This window comes from Acanthopagrus latus, chromosome 8, assembly GCF_904848185.1.
Source record: "Acanthopagrus latus isolate v.2019 chromosome 8, fAcaLat1.1, whole genome shotgun sequence".
Taxonomy (NCBI): domain Eukaryota; kingdom Metazoa; phylum Chordata; class Actinopteri; order Spariformes; family Sparidae; genus Acanthopagrus; species Acanthopagrus latus.
This window is the reverse complement of record NC_051046.1, coordinates 11957352-11977014: the sequence shown is the minus strand read 5'-3', so window position 1 is coordinate 11977014 and position 19663 is coordinate 11957352. Positions and strand designations below refer to the sequence as shown.

Genomic DNA, 19663 nt, shown 5'->3' with positions numbered 1-19663 from the left:
TTCACAGTGACAGGCACAGCAGCAAAACCAACAGAGGAAACACTCCATCAAGTGTGGCGCGTCCAGGATATGGTGATACTGTGCTAATCTAAAAAAAGACGACTGCTCGGTACAGATGAACTAAATGGAATTTCCCAAACAAGTCAGCAACCGGACTGAACATCTGCAGGAAGTCTGATGTGATGCTGTGAAGTGTGAATGGCTGACAGCTGCATTAGGCTTCTGTGGAAACCGTCTCTCATTACTGGGATCACGTTTTCAGAAAATGGGTGTAGGTACTGTGAACGTACAAATATATTTATATATTTTTTAAATGTGTTTACTGAGCTCTTAAAAAGTTCAGAGGCAGCAAATGCTGCAGTCTGGTGACCAGGTAGGAACAAAGGAAATGTCAGAGGGGAATGGCTCTCCCCTCCCCCAGAACAAGAAATCATCCAAAACTGAGGAGCAGTTTCTTCAGTTTTCCATCAAAAACAACCTCAGACTTCCCATCTTCCTGTCTGGATAACATAATTAATACACATATGAGTTAGTTTAACTGAGTCATCTGAGACAATCCTGGAGGAAAAAAAAAGCAGGATTCTCCCAGTGAGGAGACTGAAGCCCACCCAGTCTGAAGGGCTCCTCTCTCCTCTGTCAGTCACCTTGCACTGGAGCTCGGTCATCCAGAAAATAAGTGAAGATGAAGGGTGAGAGTGTTTCAACTCATGGCTGGCCAAGATCTTTGAGTGCTCTGCCTCTGTTCTTTTCTACTGATGCTGCTCTCTTCTCATAATTATCACAACGAGGGCGGGAATCCATGTGCGTCCCCTCTGAGGATTTAACAGCTCGAAGCAGACAGATGTGCGGGTTAAATGTGCAGATGTTTGGAGAGGAGTTAAGAAGAGTGGAAGTTTGAAGGAAAGCGAAGAGCGAAAGAAATCAAAGTAAAATAAGTTCAACTCACCCAGAATATAAAATTAAAGAAAAACAACATGTATTTAATGCATTTCGTGCAGCCCGCCACAGCCATGTTGCCAGGTTTGATCAGCTCGTCCTCTCTACCCAAATCAAACAGTTTTGTCAGGCCGGTTGAGTCTACTGTCCCAGATCACACACACACGGTCTCTCTGCCAGAGGACTTTAAGTTTATTCAAGCCAGTCGGAGTGTAAGCGCCTCTCTGCTGCAAACTCCTCCTTTATAATCAAGAGTGAAAACCGAGACGGAGAACTGCCCACCGGCTGACTGGAGCGCTGAAGGCAGGAGGAGAGAGGAAGGAGAGGGAACAACAAGATCCCCAGACGCAAGAGCGAGCAGGGAGGCAGGTTTTGTTCCTCTGAACGTTTAGAAATGTGTTTATTCAGGGGAAATGTGGGGAAACGTCAGGAATATTCCCAAGGAACAGAGAGAGAGACAGAGACAGACAGAGAGGAAGAAAGAAAGAAAGAAAGAAAGAAAGAAAGAAAGAAAGAAAGAAAGAAAGAAAGAAAGAAAGAAAAAGAAAAACAGAAACAGACAGAGAAAAGACAAAAAGACAGAGAGACTGACAGAAAAAAGAGTCAGACAGAAAGAAAGACAGACAGACAGAAAGACAGAAAGAAAGACAGACAGAAAGACAGACAGACAGAAAATAAGAAAAAAGAGACAGACAGAAAGAAAGAAAAACAGATAGAAAGACAGACAGAAGTACGAGAGATAATGGAAATACAAAGAAAGAAAGACAGAAAGACAGAAAGAAAGTAATTTTAAAGTCAGTGATAACAAGACATTACAGTCGTGATTGTCCTTGGTCGTCACTTCACGGTTCAACTCTCTGTGTTCGGGATGTGTTGTCAGGTTTCTCCAGTTCTCACGTTAATTAACAAGAGTCACTTTCTCTGCGCCTTCAGCGCCCTCTGCTGGCCCATCACACCCGACTGGGAGCTACTTATTCACGCATCAAGTGCAGCAGCAAAGAGTTGCGCCAAAAAATAAAAATAAAATAAAATAAAATAAAAATAAAATAAAAAGAATTCTCCCGATTCATTGTTTCAGAATCACCTCCTCGTTCTCACACACGTTCACACACCGCCTGGGAGTCGATTCAAGCCTCGAGCTGGTGTGACATCTATAAATCAGGGAGATCTATGAGCAGACTGGTTTTTTGTTTTTAATGCGATGGGCGGATCTGCGCGTTCATGGCTCCAGGTCACATCTTCTCCAGCCAGCTGTGCGTGAGCACGACGAGCACCCCCACCACCCACACCCCCACCCACCAACTCCCGCAGACTGACTGACTGACCGCCACCCCTCCTCCGAGGCTACGACGTTAAAGTGAAAGGGAGAAGAAGGCGAAGAAAAAGAAGAAGAAGAAGAAGAAGAAGAAGAAGAAGAAGAAGAAGAAGAAGAAGAAGAAGAAGAAGAAGAGGTGGGCAGCGGTGACAGCTCGACCAGCACCTTCCACTGGAGGATGCGATGTTTTTAACAAAGCTCCACTGGGCATGCTCCATCTGGTGTGAATAACAGACAGTTTGGGCGTGTTTTTTCCCCCCCAATTATTATTGGAAGGAGGTTGGTCGACTCTCTCTCTCACACATACCTCTGATTATTTTAAGATTTAAAAAAAAAAAAAAAAGCATCTCCATCCTGTCACATCTCGGCTTGTTGGATGTTTTGAGACAAAGAAGCTGCTGTTGTGCGGCGGCGGGTCGTCGGAGAGACGCAGAGGAGAGAGAGAGAGAGAGAGAGAGAGAGAGAGAGAGAGAGAGAGAGAGAGAGAGAGAGAGAGAAGGAGCGTCGGTGTGAAGGAGGTGAGTCTGCAGGCAGCAACAGAGGAGGGACTCGAGTCCTCGGACAGGCGCTGTCCGCTCAGCACCACCGCAGTCACCTTGCTGTGAAAGTCACAAACCCTCCGACACTTTAGTCCGATCAATTACCGCGACTCGTGCGGCCCGATGAGCCGGGTCCGTTCCGCCGGCGGGGGGGCAAAACCGCCAGCGTGCGCGTCCTTTTATCTCGACATCTTGGATCTACCGACGATGTGACGTCCATTCTTAATGTGATGCCATTGGCTGCAATCGCTTTTTGGACTTCGATTCCATAACCCTCCGGTGCGTCTGGCAGCTACACGCGTTTCATGATCCTCCAGTGGCACAGCAGGTGCTCGCAGAAGACACGCTCCGGGTCCGTTTCCTGGGATGCAGCCTGGCTTCTCTCATAGTTGGTGAAGAGACGACAGGTTGTTGTGGGATTTTATTTTTGTATTTTTTGTTTGCGCGCTGCCCTCCCTTACATAATTTGCCTCCCCTCGGTCTGAATCCGCCGTGCGTGGTGCGCGCGGCTCGCCTGGACTCACCTTTGAGATGAAGGGAACTTATCTGAGAAATGCCTAGGGGACGCAATGGGCCTGAGCGACGACAAGGATCGCATTGTGATAAACGTGGGAGGGATCAGACATCAGACATACCGCAGCACCCTGCGCACCCTACCTGGCACCCGCTTGTCTTGGTTGGCCGAGCCTGATGCGCCCAACCACTTTGACTATGATGCCAAGATCGAGGAATTCTTCTTCGACCGCCACCCTGGCGTCTTTGCACACATCCTCAACTACTACAGGACAGGTAAGCTGCACTGCCCGGCTGATGTCTGCGGGCCCCTGTACGAGGAGGAGCTGGCCTTCTGGGGCATCGACGAGACAGACGTGGAGCCCTGCTGCTGGATGACCTATCGCCAGCACCGGGAGGCAGAGGAGGCGCTTGATAGTTTCGGCGGGGGGGGACTGTTAGACCTGGCGAACGAGGATCCGGAGCCGGAGCCGGAGCACGCCGACGATGAGGTGGATGAGATGACGAGGAGGCTGGCGCAGGGAGACACTCCTGACGCCAGGAGCGGAAGCCTGTGGAGCCGGTGGCAGAAGTACGTTTGGGCTCTGTTCGAGGACCCTTACTCCTCTAAATATGCAAGGGTGAGTAGCCTTTAAAGTCTAAGACGCTTACTTACCTGCTGAAGCTTTAAAAAAAAAAAAAAAAAAAAAAAAAAAACACTTTCAAATTGCTCTCACTGCTGGTTTGAAACATGGAGGGGGTTTGAGTTTGTGAATGAGTCTGCCTTTTGTGCCCCTGATGGTGACACAAAGACTGGATGGATGTGGGAGGTTCAGAGAGGCTTCAGTTGACCTTGAGATTGCCCTCCCAGGGAGGGGGGTCTCTGCACAGCAGGGGTGTGACTGCGCTGAGAAAGATGGAGGACAAATCAAGCACAGGGCTCATCTGTCACAGTCATTTCCAGTGCATGTCTCCACTCCCACCCCCCTCTATCTGGCAGTAGAGACACTCTCACAGGTCTCTGGGCTGGTATTTTCCAGGACATGGACTGTTTCTGTGGTTAAATGGGTCAGCTGCACTTTAGGAAACCAGATCTTTGGCACCACCAGAAGTTTAGTGGCAGGCCTCCAGACAAAAATAAAAAAAAATAAAATTAGGCTGCCATTAGAAGTCACATTTTGTGGTCATGGGCACCTTTCCATCTGGGCGCGATGCTTCTCGATGGTGGCGGTGAAAATGACTTTTACACCTTCGGATGTTTTTGTTTTGTGGCCCCTACACAGGCCCGCTGTGCTGCACGCTGCTTTAACAGCTGTAGCGGACTGATTGGTGTAATTAGTTATCAGGCCCCATCCAGCAAGTGTCAAGTGTATTGACATGTTCTCACTCTTACAGCAAGCACTGGTGAAAGTGGTTTAACCAACACACACAGACACACACACACAGACACACACAGAAACACACACAGAAACACACATACACACACACACACACACACAGACACACACAGAAACACACACAGAAACACACATACACACACACACACACACACAGACACACACAGAAACACACACAGAAACACACATACACACACACACACACACACACACACAGACACACACAGAAACACACATACACACACACACACAGACACACAGACACACACAGAAACACACACAGAAACACACATACACACACACACACACACACACACAGACACACACACTCTTGTGCATCCCGAAGCAGAAAACTCCTCAGATGTGTCCTACTTTTAGCAGCGAGCCAGACAAAGCAGAGAGCGTAAGATTGACAGAGCTCACCCAAGACAGGCAAGAAGATTAATTAGAACTGAGCCTCAGAGTTAATTACAGCCTCTGTTCTCAGTGGCTACATCTGTGGAAAAAAAAAAAAAAAAAAAAAACCCTTGTCAATGCATATCACTGTAGGCCTGTGGTTTGCCAGCAACAGGGAGAATTAGCCAATAAGGAGCAAACAGCCTTCCCCTGGAGGCCGAGCCGTTCCTCACTTTCACAAAGACAAATGGTTTACAGACAGGGGCCATCCCCCTGACGAGATGCAGCGCCGGTTTAACAGTTTGAAGGGTGGGATGTTCAGAGGGCTCAGAGAGCCAGGGTGTCAGGAGGCGTCAGCGGCCGACATGAAAGTGGCTCAGAGGCTTTATCACGCTGACGTGTGCTGGCAGTGATGGTGCTGTTTGTTTTTCAACTCTCTCGCTAATTGATGTGCGTGAGCTGGCCAACATGACAACAAGTATCTGGTCGTCAGGGCTGCAACAACAAAAAGAATGTAATTTTGCTTTTTTATTGGCTACCAGAGGTTTGACAAAAGATAATTAGAGGTATTTTACTATGTGCCTGTTTTTTCAATTATACAGTATATCACAGCAAAAAAACGCGTGCTAGAAGGTAGAAAACATAATGAAAGGAAAGCAAGCAAGAGAAGTCTTTTACTCTCCACTTGTCTCTTGTTGTCAAGTCACAGGTTGATCAACTGAATCACAAATAAAAAGACCAAAGAAAGGCAGAAAGAATAGAAATAGAACCAATAGAAGTATGTACACTCACCCTCTCACATGTTACCTTGTAGGGGGGACTAGCAACCGTAATATTTCAGCAAGATATTTGACAATTGTTGTCAAATAAGTGAAGGATGCATTTCTGCCAGAAAAGTGTCATGACTGTCTGAAGAAACTGCTTTTTCTGTTCCAAACAGTCAGAACGAAAAAGAGTTTCAGCTTACAGTCAAAGAAAAGGAAAACAATCAGAAATCATTCTTATTTAAGAAACAGAGAGGTAGGCTAACTTTGAGGCCTTTTTTGCCAAAAATTGTAACCAATTAATTTTCAGTTCAGCTCATCGAGTGTCCAGCTGTTTCAGCTCTTTTGTCAATTAGAGCCCGACTGATACTCCATTTTTGGGGCCAGTGGCGCTACAGAGTGAACCATGCATTTGCATTTTTTTTTTTGCAATGTTCCTTCAAATGTGGTTATCAAAGAGCCGTGGCAAAGACATGTAACAGAGGCAGGATATTTTACAGTTCACAATAAACTTCATTGTCTAAAATGAGATCAGTGGGAAATGTAATAATTATAAATGAACCAAGCATCTTTTTCTGCATTTTGATGTTTTCATGTGGGCAGGCAGATCTGTAGGGCATGCCTGTCAGTAACCCTAAAATATCAAATATCTGTTCATACTGCATCAATGAGGCGTGAACAGAGCTGGATTAACTCAGTTCCCCTTCCCAAGCAAAAATGAGTCCCAGCTGTTCAAGGTAATTAAGTGATATTTATTCAGGGATATGAACCGATACAGGTGGAGGAGACGCTCCCAAACACACCTGCAATTATTCAAATCGACACAAACCAGCTGACAGTAAATCTCTGGCTTTTAGAGGCCCCTGAAAGTCTTGGGCCCTGAAGTAACTGCCCGCTTCTCCCAGTTTGCAACCCAGTCTTTGCTGCTGATTTCAATCTGCTGTAGTTTTCAGTGCGGTCGAATTGTATCGTATTACTGTATTTTCCAGTGTGTAAGTGTTATTTTGTACAGCACATACTGTAGAGGGGGTGGACAAAACAATATTATGCAATCCAATACAACAACACCGCATACACTCTACTAACGTCTCAGAAACTGACACGAATTCTGTCGCACACCAACAAAAGCTGAACATTATCAGCCTGACAAAGGTGCATGTTGTCTCTTAGTCAAGCGCTCCTTTTGTCTACACGTCAAGATCATTCACATGCTATCTAAAAATGTCCCAACCGCAATCATTCCTCATCTCGCTCATCCAAAAACTGGCGCGTGTCCTCTTCGATCAGTGCGAGTCGTCTCAGGGAACGAGGACAGCCCCTCTGACAGAGCAGACGTCTGTGCTGTACGCCGGCCTCTGCTAAGACACAGTCTCCGTCAGGACTGCCGCGCTAACGTGGATGGGAAGCAGACGGCCATAAGCAGCAGTGATTTCCTCGGCACAATGCGATGAACTGTGATGAGATGATGTGATGAGGGGCCTGTTTTCCGTCCCGCTCTGCATGCCTTTCCTTAGTGACACGCTGTGAATGGACTTGACTAAAGACGCTGCGTTTTTCCTTTGCTCAGTGGAATATATGTGAGACTTCCTCGTGCCTGGACTTGCCCCCATCCGACTCCTCTCCCTGGTGCTGAACAACACGGTGCATTAGTTTGAGGAGCACTACAGAGCCCGGTTACTCTTATAAAGACAACTTTGCGCATGGCTTTGTGCCATTGATCTGATTTTGTGATTCATAGGATGATTAATTAGCTATCCACTCTTCCTTTGTCCACTGACTCCGATCTGTAGACTTCAGATCCCCGTCGAAGATATAGCTGTTTTTCCCCGAGCTACTCACTCTAAAGCTGCGATCACAGGGATAACACGAGAACAGGGTTGCGATCGATGCCCAGGAAAGAATACTGTATCTGTTACACCCATGTAGTATGCATCAGAAATACCAGAGCCTGAAATGTGATGAAATGTGATCATCTAATCGATGCGTAATGAAGGCTAAAGTCCACTTTCGCCATTAAGGGAAATATGGGTTTCTCATGAAAGTGTGTCCACAGGTCAGCTCGCTAGGATTCCCAAGAGGTGATCATCTGGACAGTGTGACCTTGTGTAAAGGAAGACCTGCTGTAGTGATAGTGCTGAAGGGAAGAGCCCCGGCTAAATTTAGTCGAGGCGGAGGGGGGGGTGACACTAATGTCCCGTCTGCTCCCTCCGCTGCCTCGCTCTTTGTAATTCTGCATGGAGCATATCCTTGGAAATGCCATGACCTTGAGATGGAGCGGAGGGATGAGAAGCGAGAACGGCGAGCTCGCATTGATTGTCCCTTTTTTACGGTGACACGTCCGAATCAAGACACAGAGAGGGCCGAGAGAGGGGGAGAGACAGAGAAAGAGTGTGTGTCAGTGCCACAGTTACTGTCAAAGCAGAAGCCACCGTCTCTGATAATAGATTGAATTGCATTGTGTCGTGCTAAGAATTGCTGCTGGGGCGTCAAGCTTGATTACATTGCATTAATTTCTGTCCCTGTCCCTCCTCTCCCTCCTCCCTCTCCCTTCTGTTCCCTTTGTCTGCACCCTATATGTGTTTGCTGCTCAGTGGGTGGCTCTGGCCTCGCTCTTCTTTATTCTGGTGTCCATCACCACCTTCTGTCTGGAGACCCACGAGGCCTTCAACCCCATCATCAACCGCACCGAGCTGGAGGTGGTGGACAACATCACCATCGAGCACACCTACCAGGAGACTGAGACTGCGGCCTACCTCACCTACATCGAAGGCGTGTGTGTGGTGTGGTTCACGTTTGAATTTCTAATGCGAATAACTTTCTGCCCCAATAAGTTTGACTTCATTCGGAACGCCCTGAACATCATCGACTTTGTGGCCATCCTGCCCTTCTACCTGGAGGTGGGCCTCAGCGGGCTCTCCTCAAAGGCAGCTAAGGACGTGCTGGGTTTCCTGAGAGTGGTCCGTTTCGTTCGGATCCTTCGCATCTTCAAGCTGACGCGTCACTTCGTGGGACTGAGGGTGCTGGGCCACACATTGAGGGCCAGCACCAACGAGTTCCTGCTCCTCATCATCTTCCTCGCTCTCGGTGTCCTCATCTTTGCTACTATGATCTACTACGCTGAACGAATCGGAGCTAACCCCAACGACCCTCGAGCCAGCGAGCACACGCACTTCAAGAACATCCCGATCGGATTCTGGTGGGCCGTGGTGACCATGACCACCCTCGGATATGGAGACATGTACCCTCAGACGACCTCTGGTATGCTGGTGGGAGCCCTCTGCGCCCTGGCGGGTGTGCTGACCATCGCCATGCCCGTCCCTGTGATTGTCAACAACTTTGGAATGTATTACTCGCTGGCCATGGCAAAACAGAAACTACCAAAGAAAAAGAACAGGCACATCCCCCGGGCACCCCAACCCGGTTCTCCGAACTTCTGTAAGTCAAGCATCAGCTCGCAACCTCAGAGCCCCATCCCCCATGACGACGTTTTCGAGATAAAGTTTCAAGGTAAGAAACAAAAAAAATTTTAAAAAACGAATTGTTGTCTCACCACTCCTGTTGTCCTCCCGAGGCAGACGCATCACTACTCCACTGTTTCATTGTTTGTCTGTTCCCACACTTCAATTAGCTGAGGATTCAGGCATGAGATTAAACAAATGAGTTTCCCACTGAAAAACAATCAATAAAATATGTGATGAAAAGCATATTTTACTCTGGGCAGGAGAATAGAGGGACTGTGAGTAATCCTGCTATTGATTTTGTACTTCTTAATTCAGTGATTCACTCCTCCTCTCTCTTAAGACTAACCGAGCGTCTGTAATCATCATGCATTTGTAATCCTAACATCATGCAAGCAGAGTCACTTGATTTCCTTCTTGAATTCCTCTGCTGGCAAACATTATATTGACCTCTGATACCGTTTGTGCCCCAAAACAAACAGAGCAACAGAACGCAAGACAAACACAGAAGCTATACAACACGTACAGTGGTTATAAGTTGATCCCTACGTGAAAACCTGAAGATATATTAAAAGAAATGTAGCGCTTCACTTCTGAAAAACGCGACTCTCTTGTCTGTTTTTTTTTTTTTTTTTCCTTTTTGTATCTTTATCGTGGTGCTTTAAGATTCCAAGCTGAACGGCGAGGCAGCTAACGCAGCTCTGGCCAACGAAGATTGCCCTCATATAGACCAGGCCATATCTCCAGAGGAAATCTTCAGTCCTGGCGAGAGAGAGCGGCCCTGTTTCCTGGTCACCACTGCTGAACGCCCCAACCACACAGGGGGCAGAGTGAGGAGGGGTACGTACAGTAACAGCCAATCACAGGCCCCCGTAAGACACTGACACCCTGTAGACCGTAGACAGGACACGCTCCTTTTCACCCCTCTTTGCTGAGTGTTACGCCTCAGTTTTTCACAGGCACACACAAACATGCACACACACACACACACACACACACACACACAACTACAAACCTCTTATGGCACACGTTCACAGCAGCTGCTTCTCCTCAGTCATCCCTTTGGGAATTGTATATATTCTAAGTCACATCTGTTCAGGCCAAGCACAATCACCACAAATGTCCATTCTAATTGTCCACATCGACATAATATATTTTTTGATACCATGCATAATGTAATAGCCCTATTTATTTACAAGTAAGAAAGCTATTTTCGAGATTTATATGATCTAGAACGTGTTGTCTTACATGCCTACGAGAAAGTATTTATGTGCTATGCGTGTACCATGTATGTATATGTGTTTTAATGATTAATACCATGCAGGATCCTGACTTATGAGAACATTCCTCTTGACCATAACGGTGCATGAAGTGTCTTGCTGATGGGTGCTATCAGTATGGTGAAGGAGCACAACACAAATGGAGGAAGGCTGATGGAGAGCCAAATTCTAATTTACTGATTTTTACAATTTAATAACAAGATTAAACCCTTTTTTTTTTCTAAAAGTATTAATCTACAAAAAAAAAAAAACATTCCTTGTTGTGTGCAGCCAGCACATTAACAACTAATGGCGTACAGTATGAAATTCTACCTGTAGCTGAGAAAAACATTCCCTACCTGAGGTGCCTACCTTTTCAAGTCTTTTATAGTGTTCTACTCCGAAACCATTCCAGTACCACCCGGTGCATGCTGTTGTACTCCTGATGCACTCAATGCATGGAGAATAATAATCTGTCTCAAGTCTGTGTTGACCTGTTTCTTTGGAGACAAAAACAAGAAAGCAACAGGTGTAGTATTTACCAGTGAGGAGCTACCAAAACATTTTGTCATGGATTCAGTGCTGCAGTGTACTCAGAACGTTCTCTGTTTTTCAACTGAAGGTTATGAAAAGCCTTGGAGCCTTAACAGCATGTCTGGCATGAGCGGGGATGCCTCTGGAGTGTCCTCAGTGTCCGCCCTGCCCTGCAGCCCACCCTGTCTAATGCAGCACTCACATTCTCCCATCCCATCCATTATGTAGCATGGTTGAGTAGCAGACACAATGCCATTGGAAGGCCAGTCCACACTCCTCCTCCTTATCTTTCCTGTCAAATATTTTTGCTTTGACACTTGCCTTCGCTCCTGCTTATTTTTCATTTTCTATTTTATTTTTATTTTTCTGAAAAAAAAAAGAGAAAAAAAACTGTATCTCAACTGTGCTTATACTCAAGCTTCCCAAGTGTTCTCCTTGGGTGTGTCATCATATCCTAGACTAGAAAACATTGGCACATGCCACTCTGCATGGGTCACCTCAGTTGCAGACAAAGCACTGTTGTACTACGACCACAGGCTAAACCCACTCTTTCCTTGTGTTTTACATCATTGCCTGTTGCTCTGTTGCTTTTGATCTCGCATACTCCTCTGCCAATAACTTTTATCTCATCTGCTTTTTACAACTTTGTGAAAGAAATTTCCACAAGATGTAACCCCTGCTAACAGTATGCTGGACATTAACACTACATGGCTTTTAAACATATCCAAAAGGGGATTACTACCAGCTGTTAAGGGAACTCCTCTCAAGTGCTTTGTACGTTGCAAAGTAGAGACGTTACCATTCTGAAAAAGTGCAATCCAGACGAGACGAGATGTTATCTGAGTGGCCATAAAAAAAAAAAAAAAAAAAGAGAAAGAAAATTTGATCTTGATGTTCATGATGTCCAATGCAATATGGAGATGATGACAATTCCTATGATACTAGTGATGAATACATCTAATGTCAACAGAACTAAATCTGTTTGTTCATTTGCATGAACTGCATGAGAAATTATGTTCAACAAGAAGCTAACTGTATCGCAGTACCTGTAAGAAAAAAAAAATCCTTTTTCTTTCTAAAGCTTCTAAAGCTTTGTCATTCTTTATGCATTTTGAGACAGCTTTACAAGAGACTCAGTCATAGCAGAGATTTTTATGTAGCTGCCATTCTTTGCCTTTCCCCCAAAAATTCATATATTTATTTTCTTGTATTTATTTGACTGGGGCCTCCAACAAATACACAATTAACTTGAACAATCTGTCAGAAAGCCAACTAATGCTGTTATGAGCATAAATAGTTTTTATACAAATATATTTACTGGTAGTTTTTTCAATATCATCGGTAGTCTGCAGCAACTTCTATTACTGCTGTGACGCCTAAATTAAGGCTCACAATTTATAGAAAACAACAACAACGGTGCCTTCATACCTGGTGAGGCAAAGTAAAAGCGAGTAATAAAATTGACATGATATTACATAAGTGCTCCCTGTGTAGCATCAATACACTTTATACCATGCTCATAACAGTGTGACGAAAGCTTTATTTTATAGGGTGCACCTTGTACCTTTTGCACCACCCTCATATACTTAATCACAGTAGAAAACGCCCTCTTGGTTGTTGTCAACACACACTAGGATTTAACCTTCAGAGGAATATATAGATCCAAGAAGGAAAGATTATGACTTTATAATCCCCATCTCAATAAATCTTTTGTATGATAAAGCACAAATATGATTAACGGGGACCAGGCAACTTTACAGAGCCAAAAATGTATTGAGTTATGATCAGCCAGAGATGTCACGACGGCTCCTGCAAGTATGTACGTCTTATTGATTTAAAATATCAATACTGTCACTGTTACATGTATTGATCCTGTCCCAATTATTATGCACAATTCTTCAGGGCACTTTGACAAATTTTTGTGTTGACCAATCAGAAGAAGATACAAGTATAGCAACTCATCCAAGTTTTGTTTTTAATTCTGAACGAGCAGAGTTTCACATTTCGAGTCATGTCTCTTGTGGTAATTAATGGACGTTATATATTTCAAAAAAAAAAAAAAAGAAAGAAAGAAAAAAAAAAACACCATGTGAAGATTTGATGTGAAGAGATGCAGGTGAATTATATGCTAATGCAATTCAAGTGGGAGAAAAAAAAAGTACAACGCAGCACAGTATGGGAGGTGGGTCTACTTGGGGAAAGGTAAATGCATGTATTTTACATTTATGCAACAAGAAAAGTATTCAAATAAAATATGTAAATATAAGTCCTTGCATGAAATAAATTTTATACACAAAGAGCATTTAGACTCCGTTTTTATTCAACAGCACATGCATACATACATCCTTCCTTTCCCACTAGCTCACAGCTAGTGCCTCCAACTGCTGTTTGACCCTCTTTCTACCTGTGTCCGGGTCAAAGAGAGCGTAACAAAACAACGAGGTGACTGTAAGAGCATGACGCAAAGTATACAAACGCATGACAATGACCGAACTACTGTACATCAACCTGTAGAGCGCAGCATGATTGGGGCATGTTTATTAACCGACTAAGAGTCCAACCTCTGCACACAGACAGTACATCGTTGTCTGATGCCTTGGCTAAGCATGGGAAATACATGGTAAACCCGTGGTCTACCATGAGGAACTAACGGAGCACATTTTCTTTACTCTCCAAGCTAGTGTCATTTCTCACCTCTCCCCCCGCAACCTCCAGAGGTATCCATCATCGCCATCATTTCCACCATTATACATAATTTGTGTAATAATTTATTTTTGTTATTGTTTTTTTTATATGTTTATAGAGACCCAGCGACAGCACCGGAGCAGACAACCAACAGAGTCAGTTTGTGTTATGAACCATGGTGTACCAACCACTATGTGTATGACCCATAATGGCCCATCACCCACCTGATAGTCCTGTAGCATTGTTGTGTGTATTACTTAGTATTTTTAAATGGGTGTGACAGTGACAACCTGTACATCACAAACTCAGCATAGATGTAGCACTGAGGAAGTTTTTGTTGTCAAGCCTTATGTAGCTCAGTATCTGTGACTGGTTACTGTGTTGTAATTTTGTGTGCCTATTCTTTGGTGTGTGCCAGTGCTGTAAATACGCTTTTATGTGTGCTCAAGTTGTGTGTACCGATGTTTCTGAGTGATCATCAAATATCTGTGTGCTTCTTCTGTTGAAAGAAAAAAAAATGTTGCTCCGATCTTAATCACAACACCCGCCCCGCCCTCCCTTCCTGCCTAACCCCTCCAGCAAAAACAAACAAAAAAAAAAACAAAAAAAAAACAGCCAACTGTCACGTGTCACATCAGTCAGGCCACTGAAGACAAAACAATTACAAATGATCTTTGCACTGTCATGGTCACATCTTTGTAGACTTTTGCACTGTTTTGCACCAGTGGACTTTTTACATTCCTTTGATATGTTTTTAGGCATCAAAGAGATAACATCCACAAAAAAAAAATTAAAGAAAAGGATCATCATACTCAAAAAATACAACTCTTAACTTGTATTAAACGATAAGTTCAACCAACAATGAAAAACTAAGTCATTATCGACTCACCCTCATGACGATGGAAAGTTCCCAAGAGGGAAATTTCGTAATTCGTAATTTTGTAAAAGTTTCAAAGTTTTGTAATTCACAAAACTTTTCTGAAGCTTCACAGCAAAACAGTGTCGTGGCATTCTTTTAAACATCTGAGGTGGATGGGGACTTGTTTTAAAAAATACAATATGTAAGAATTTCAGTTGAAAACTTAAAAAAAATAAACAAAGATTATCAATCAAATGTGAAGAAATAACAGCTTTGACATTATGTACTGCGTTGCAGAGATATCTCCTTAACTTAGCATGCTAAGCGGCTAGCCCCATCCTGTTGCATTTCAAAGCTCGTGTGCCAGCAGTGTAGACACAACGCTCCTCCTCGTGCTCTGAGCTCACAGATCAGACCGGGATGTTTGGAGGACAACGTGACTCCACGTACTTTGCATCAGCATTAGGGTGAATTAATATAGACTGAATTAAAATGTTTGGGTTAACTTATTCTTTAATGAGGCATTAAAATGTTAAAGCATGCTGTTAGCAACTGGTAATAAATTAGTACAAAATGAATTAATTATAGGAATGGTGATATATATTCATATGTAGCTACACTTTGATTAAAAAGTGTATATATAAAAAGACAGTTTATATATAAAATACATTAACTCATACCACAGGTCAGACATGAATTATTCGATAGAACTTTTTAATTGACAATCATGTAGAATTGGATTATTATTCTTTTTCTGCACACATGCAAATTGGTATATTAGTATGTAATACTAACCAATGCCAAAACATTATTCACATCAAACCGGACAAGTGCCTATGTTATGCAAATTGATCTTATCATTCATCATGTTGGTAAAGTTCAGCCAAGATGATGAATTAATGTACATCTTATTTTAGATTAGCCATCAGTCACCAGCCATTGAAAACAAGCGTTGATTCAGTTTTCAAAAAGCACACAGAAACAATAAGGACCCATGCATGGATCAGCTTCTGAAGGCAAGTAATGAGAGTGTAACTAAAAACCTGCAGGAGAGTCGTTGAGTACAAAGTACAGCTTCACTGTTTGTGTGGAAAAGTTAGTGAGAAGGGACCAACTTTTTTACCAAACAACTGCAAACACACTGCCAACAACCTTCAGAGATCTGTGTGCAGTCAGGCACAGCAGATTTTGAATCTGCCAACAGAGCTGAGCATAAATGGGGGAGGCAGTGTGCTCGTCAATGTCCGACACGGAATAAAAAAAAAATACAACTGTTAACATTAAACTGAAACAATAACACAAATGAGAGGCAACTAATGTCTGCCGTCTAGTGAGATTTCAGAGTGTGTGTTTTGAACACTGTATTTTGTGGTTAGTTATCTCAATAAGGTGTTCAGTGATCGTTTTTGATTGGTTTGTTGTTTAGGGATTTTTTGTGTCTTTTTTGACCAATACAGTTCAGGCTTGTACAATAAATAGTGATAAATAAACAAAAACACAGAAATTATCATTTTTCAACGAGTGTTGATTTATTTTTTTCAAAATAAACAAGGTAAAAGCTCATTAACTTTCATTAATGCATAGTTTCAGTGACACAGATGTTCTTTTTTATACTTAATTTGCATAAAGCCTAACTGGGAATAAACTCTTTAAACTAAATACGTAAATGATTGCAGAGACATGATCCATGAGCCATCCTGAGTCCTGCCATTGCCCTTGACTACAGTCCTGGCTTCAGACCTGCAGTTGGTCCCATGTTGCTGCACTGCCCACAGCTTATAAATATGCAAGTTGGGTCAAATGCAGCGGACAAATTTCCCCCAAGAGACAGTGTTCAGTGTGAAAATGGTGCAATGAGACAGACAGAACCTCAAAGAACACGATACAGAGTGACAAAAATAGAAATAAGCGTTGGACACTTGCCAAAGAAAAAAAAATACTGTGCTTTATGTGTAAGTGGTAAATCACAGTGATCTTTTTTTAGTATGAGGTGCGGAGATTGACTGCCTCCTGACACTCAGGATCACAGCAATAAAACCGCTGACATGGGAAGATGGAGGTATAGCACCAGTGTAGCCAATCCTTCACATGATCCATAACAGAAGACGATCATGGCAGGTGGACCAGGCGCCATAGGCCCGGCCATTTCCTGCAAAGCCACTGGCCCCGATCGTGTCCATCAAAGTGATGGGCTGGTCAGAGAAATGATGGCCTCTGTCCACATGTAACATAACTCAGCCTGTGTGCAACCACACAACAGTATTTATGACAACTGCAGTTTGAAGTCTGACCTTTTGAAGGAGCTTATCTGGCCTACTGGAAGGTGAAAGTTACTGTATGTTCAAAGGCACTTCAAATAATCACAGATATGTGGCCTTTGCACCAATAAACCACTAAATCAGTCAGAAATATGTGAATTAATTCTGTTCTTCTAGTCTCTGATTGCCTTATGCTGAATAAATAAAATGTTTTTGCTCAGCTACTACTCAACTGGAGTCATTGCAGAATTTTGTCTCGAGTCCGTCGTCGCAGCGCACACTGCCATAGAGTGTCCGGCTCCACAGCCAATCAGAAGAGGTCTGAGACCAGAAACCAGCTGTGGCTGAAAGACGTCGGTCTGTGAACCGTCTCCACACATTCCGTGTTCGTTCCAGCCCCAGGAGAGGAGACACCCCCCTGAAAAGGAGAGGGGTCATGGGTCAGTGGAGCTGACAGGAGAGAGACAGGGCTGCAGCACTGTACCGTGTAGGATTAAAATTAGGAGCTTGGAGAGAATAAATAAAGTCTGGGTGCAGAGGACAGAAAACACGCAATCACACACGAACACACACACACAGCCTCTCTGTTCCCAAGACTGACACACAGCCAGTAATAAAGCCTCCCTGCTCCTCACAGCTGGTGAGGTGTTGGTGGGTGTGGTCAGGTCCGCATCACCGAGGAGACACGTGCCATGGCAACACAGTTACCTAATAGGCTGCGTCGCCATGGCAACAGAAGCGAGCTTGCTTTCTCAAGGGTAACACATCTTCAAGCTTTCCCCATCCTGCAGCTGTGTGTCTCTCATGCCGTCTTTTCATTTATTTCATCGGGGGGTTTCTTTGTCTCTGTGTTTCCGGCTCGGCATCAAAAGATTTCGATTCGCCCATGTGACACATGTGTTTATGCCAGTTAACAAACCGAGATATCACACCAAGCAGCTTATGTCAGTGACGTTCTGCCAGATAGGGCTTTTTGTAATACAGACACACTGATCTAAGATACTGCATGTGTTTATAAATTGACTGCACTAGTCTGCATCTTTGATTATTAAGTAAACATGTCATTTACACAAGAGCTTAATGTGTTGAAACGTTCCGTTCTTTAGGGAAAAAGCCTTATTTTGGTACTGTGCTTAATTCATGGACTCACTGACTGGAGTACAGCACATCAGTGTTTCCATGGCAACTAAGTGCCCGCGCAATATTCGGCACAACAAAAGGATCAAAATCAAGACCCTCAACCAAAAGCCATTTCCTTGTAAACAAGCCCCTGGCATTTGGTTTTACAGTCGACAGTTAAAAATCTCACACCTATTTAACAACACCACAGCAACACGATTGCAGAAGTCGATTTTTTTTTTTTTTAGCTTGCCTTACACTATTATACTACAGGTACAAGATAAAACAGGATCTGATCTAAGGTGTCTGTCCTCATACGTACCTGTTCAGTTCAAAATGTTCACATTAACAACAATCTTTCCCCAGATTGGATGAGCTGTGCCCACAGCGTCTTTGGCCTATCGCCCACCTCTGACCACCGATGATGAATTTCATACATGACGAGGAGCACCTCCTCAGGTGCAAATGGGCAAGTGTTGAGCAGGCAACAGATATCATGAGCAGCATGCAGTGCTCTCCGTTCCTTTCCGCCTGACCTACTTCAGCACCAGAAATAGCAGCACTCAGGTCTCTGCTTCCAATCCTGTTTTGCTATTTCATTGCTCCTGCCACCTCGCTCAAGACAGGAGGAAAAGAGGAGAGTCATGGTGCAGGAACAAGGTACATGAGGTTCACGAGCTCTCCCTCGGCTGCTCCTGCTTTCTCATCACATAACTGAACTTCTGAAAGCACAGAGCGGTGCTTTGTGGGACCTGTCATTATGACGGACAGCCTGCGTCACCAGTGGCTTTATCATAAAGGCATCCCAGTAAAACAAATTGGTCAGAACTTTGAATGTGGATAGACACAATGTCCAGCATTTCCTCTACAATGGAGCCCTGTGCTTGTGCTTCAATGTTCATCTGGCATATTTATATTCAAGCTGATGTTGGGAAAAAAAAAACTGGGTCGCTGTTCAAAATTTAATGTGAAAGATTTTACTTCCAAAATGTTTTATAGAGGAAGTATGTCACTATAGGAGGTCTGGAGACTTTTGGCAAGCTTGGAAAGAATAAAAGCACTTTTCATATCTTGCTAAGCCTGATGACAATTCACGATCGAAAGATTGCAACGTCTATGTCCTGTTCTTACGTCGATAAAGGGAGACTGCTCTCCAAACTGGAAAAACATGCCTGTAAATGTGTGTGTGGTTAATTCAGCCCTTTTACAGGCCTGTTCTGGTAATTGCTTCTGTCAGTGATACCCATCTATCCGTGCTGTAATTACTTCCTGATGCAAAGGCCACAAAGCAATGAGCTGACCTCAGAAATCCTCTACAGCATTACCAGAAGGATTAATATTTCACACTGATGTTTAACTGCAACGTATTAGACAGTTCTCTTACTAATGCTCTGCTACAAAGGGGAGGATGACTTGAAATAGTTCACCTACGTGTATTCTCTTTTACTTTATGCAGTTAAGAGGCATGTCAGGCCAAAGTGGAGCCTCTCGAGTCTGAACTATTTCTGCTTAATTTCTCTCTTCTTATATGTACCTTTTCAGTGCAGCTGTGTGCTATGTTGTCAGATGTTTATGCTTATCTATTTTCTTGCAACAGGGCAGTTTTTGAAAATAACATACAAAAGAGAATGCACAGGAACTTTTTTAGAGAA

The 19663-nt window shown here is 43.8% G+C and overlaps 2 protein-coding genes across 6 annotated transcripts in view; one reads left to right on the top strand and one right to left on the bottom strand.

Annotated features, from left to right (window-relative positions):
• The window catches only part of LOC119025013 (secretion-regulating guanine nucleotide exchange factor-like), a 37991-nt gene that overhangs the window by 11544 nt on the left and 6784 nt on the right, over positions 1–19663 (bottom strand). Inside the window, exon 11 of the mRNA XM_037108287.1 lies at positions 10929–11056. Coding sequence (XP_036964182.1) covers positions 10929–11056 — 128 coding nt within the window. The remainder of the gene's footprint in view (positions 1–10928; positions 11057–19663) is intronic.
• kcnc1b (potassium voltage-gated channel, Shaw-related subfamily, member 1b) lies at positions 2194–19661 on the top strand. Of its 5 annotated transcripts, XM_037108290.1 has the most exons (5): positions 2200–3923; positions 8431–9346; positions 9964–10137; positions 13894–13930; positions 18378–19661. In XM_037108290.1, exons 1-5 carry the CDS (start codon positions 3360–3362, stop codon positions 18424–18426), a joined length of 1740 nt encoding a protein of 579 aa, XP_036964185.1. In that variant the 5' UTR covers positions 2200–3359; the 3' UTR covers positions 18427–19661. The 5 variants fall into 5 exon arrangements, with proteins under 5 accessions (XP_036964187.1, XP_036964185.1, XP_036964184.1 ...); XM_037108289.1 differs by lacking the exon at positions 18378–19661 and having other exon boundaries at positions 13894–14284; XM_037108291.1 differs by lacking the exon at positions 13894–13930 and having other exon boundaries at positions 2201–3923.

Excerpts from the sequence above, each read along its gene's own strand:
- kcnc1b (XM_037108288.1), top strand. The coding sequence starts at position 3,360 with ATGGGCCTGAGCGACGACAAGGATCGCATTGTGATAAACGTGGGAGGG. Across the intron at positions 3,924-8,430 it reads ACTCCTCTAAATATGCAAGG|TGGGTGGCTCTGGCCTCGCT; the intron begins GTGAGTAGCCTT and ends TTTGCTGCTCAG. Across the intron at positions 10,138-11,178 it reads AGGGGGCAGAGTGAGGAGGG|GTTATGAAAAGCCTTGGAGC; the intron begins GTACGTACAGTA and ends TTTCAACTGAAG.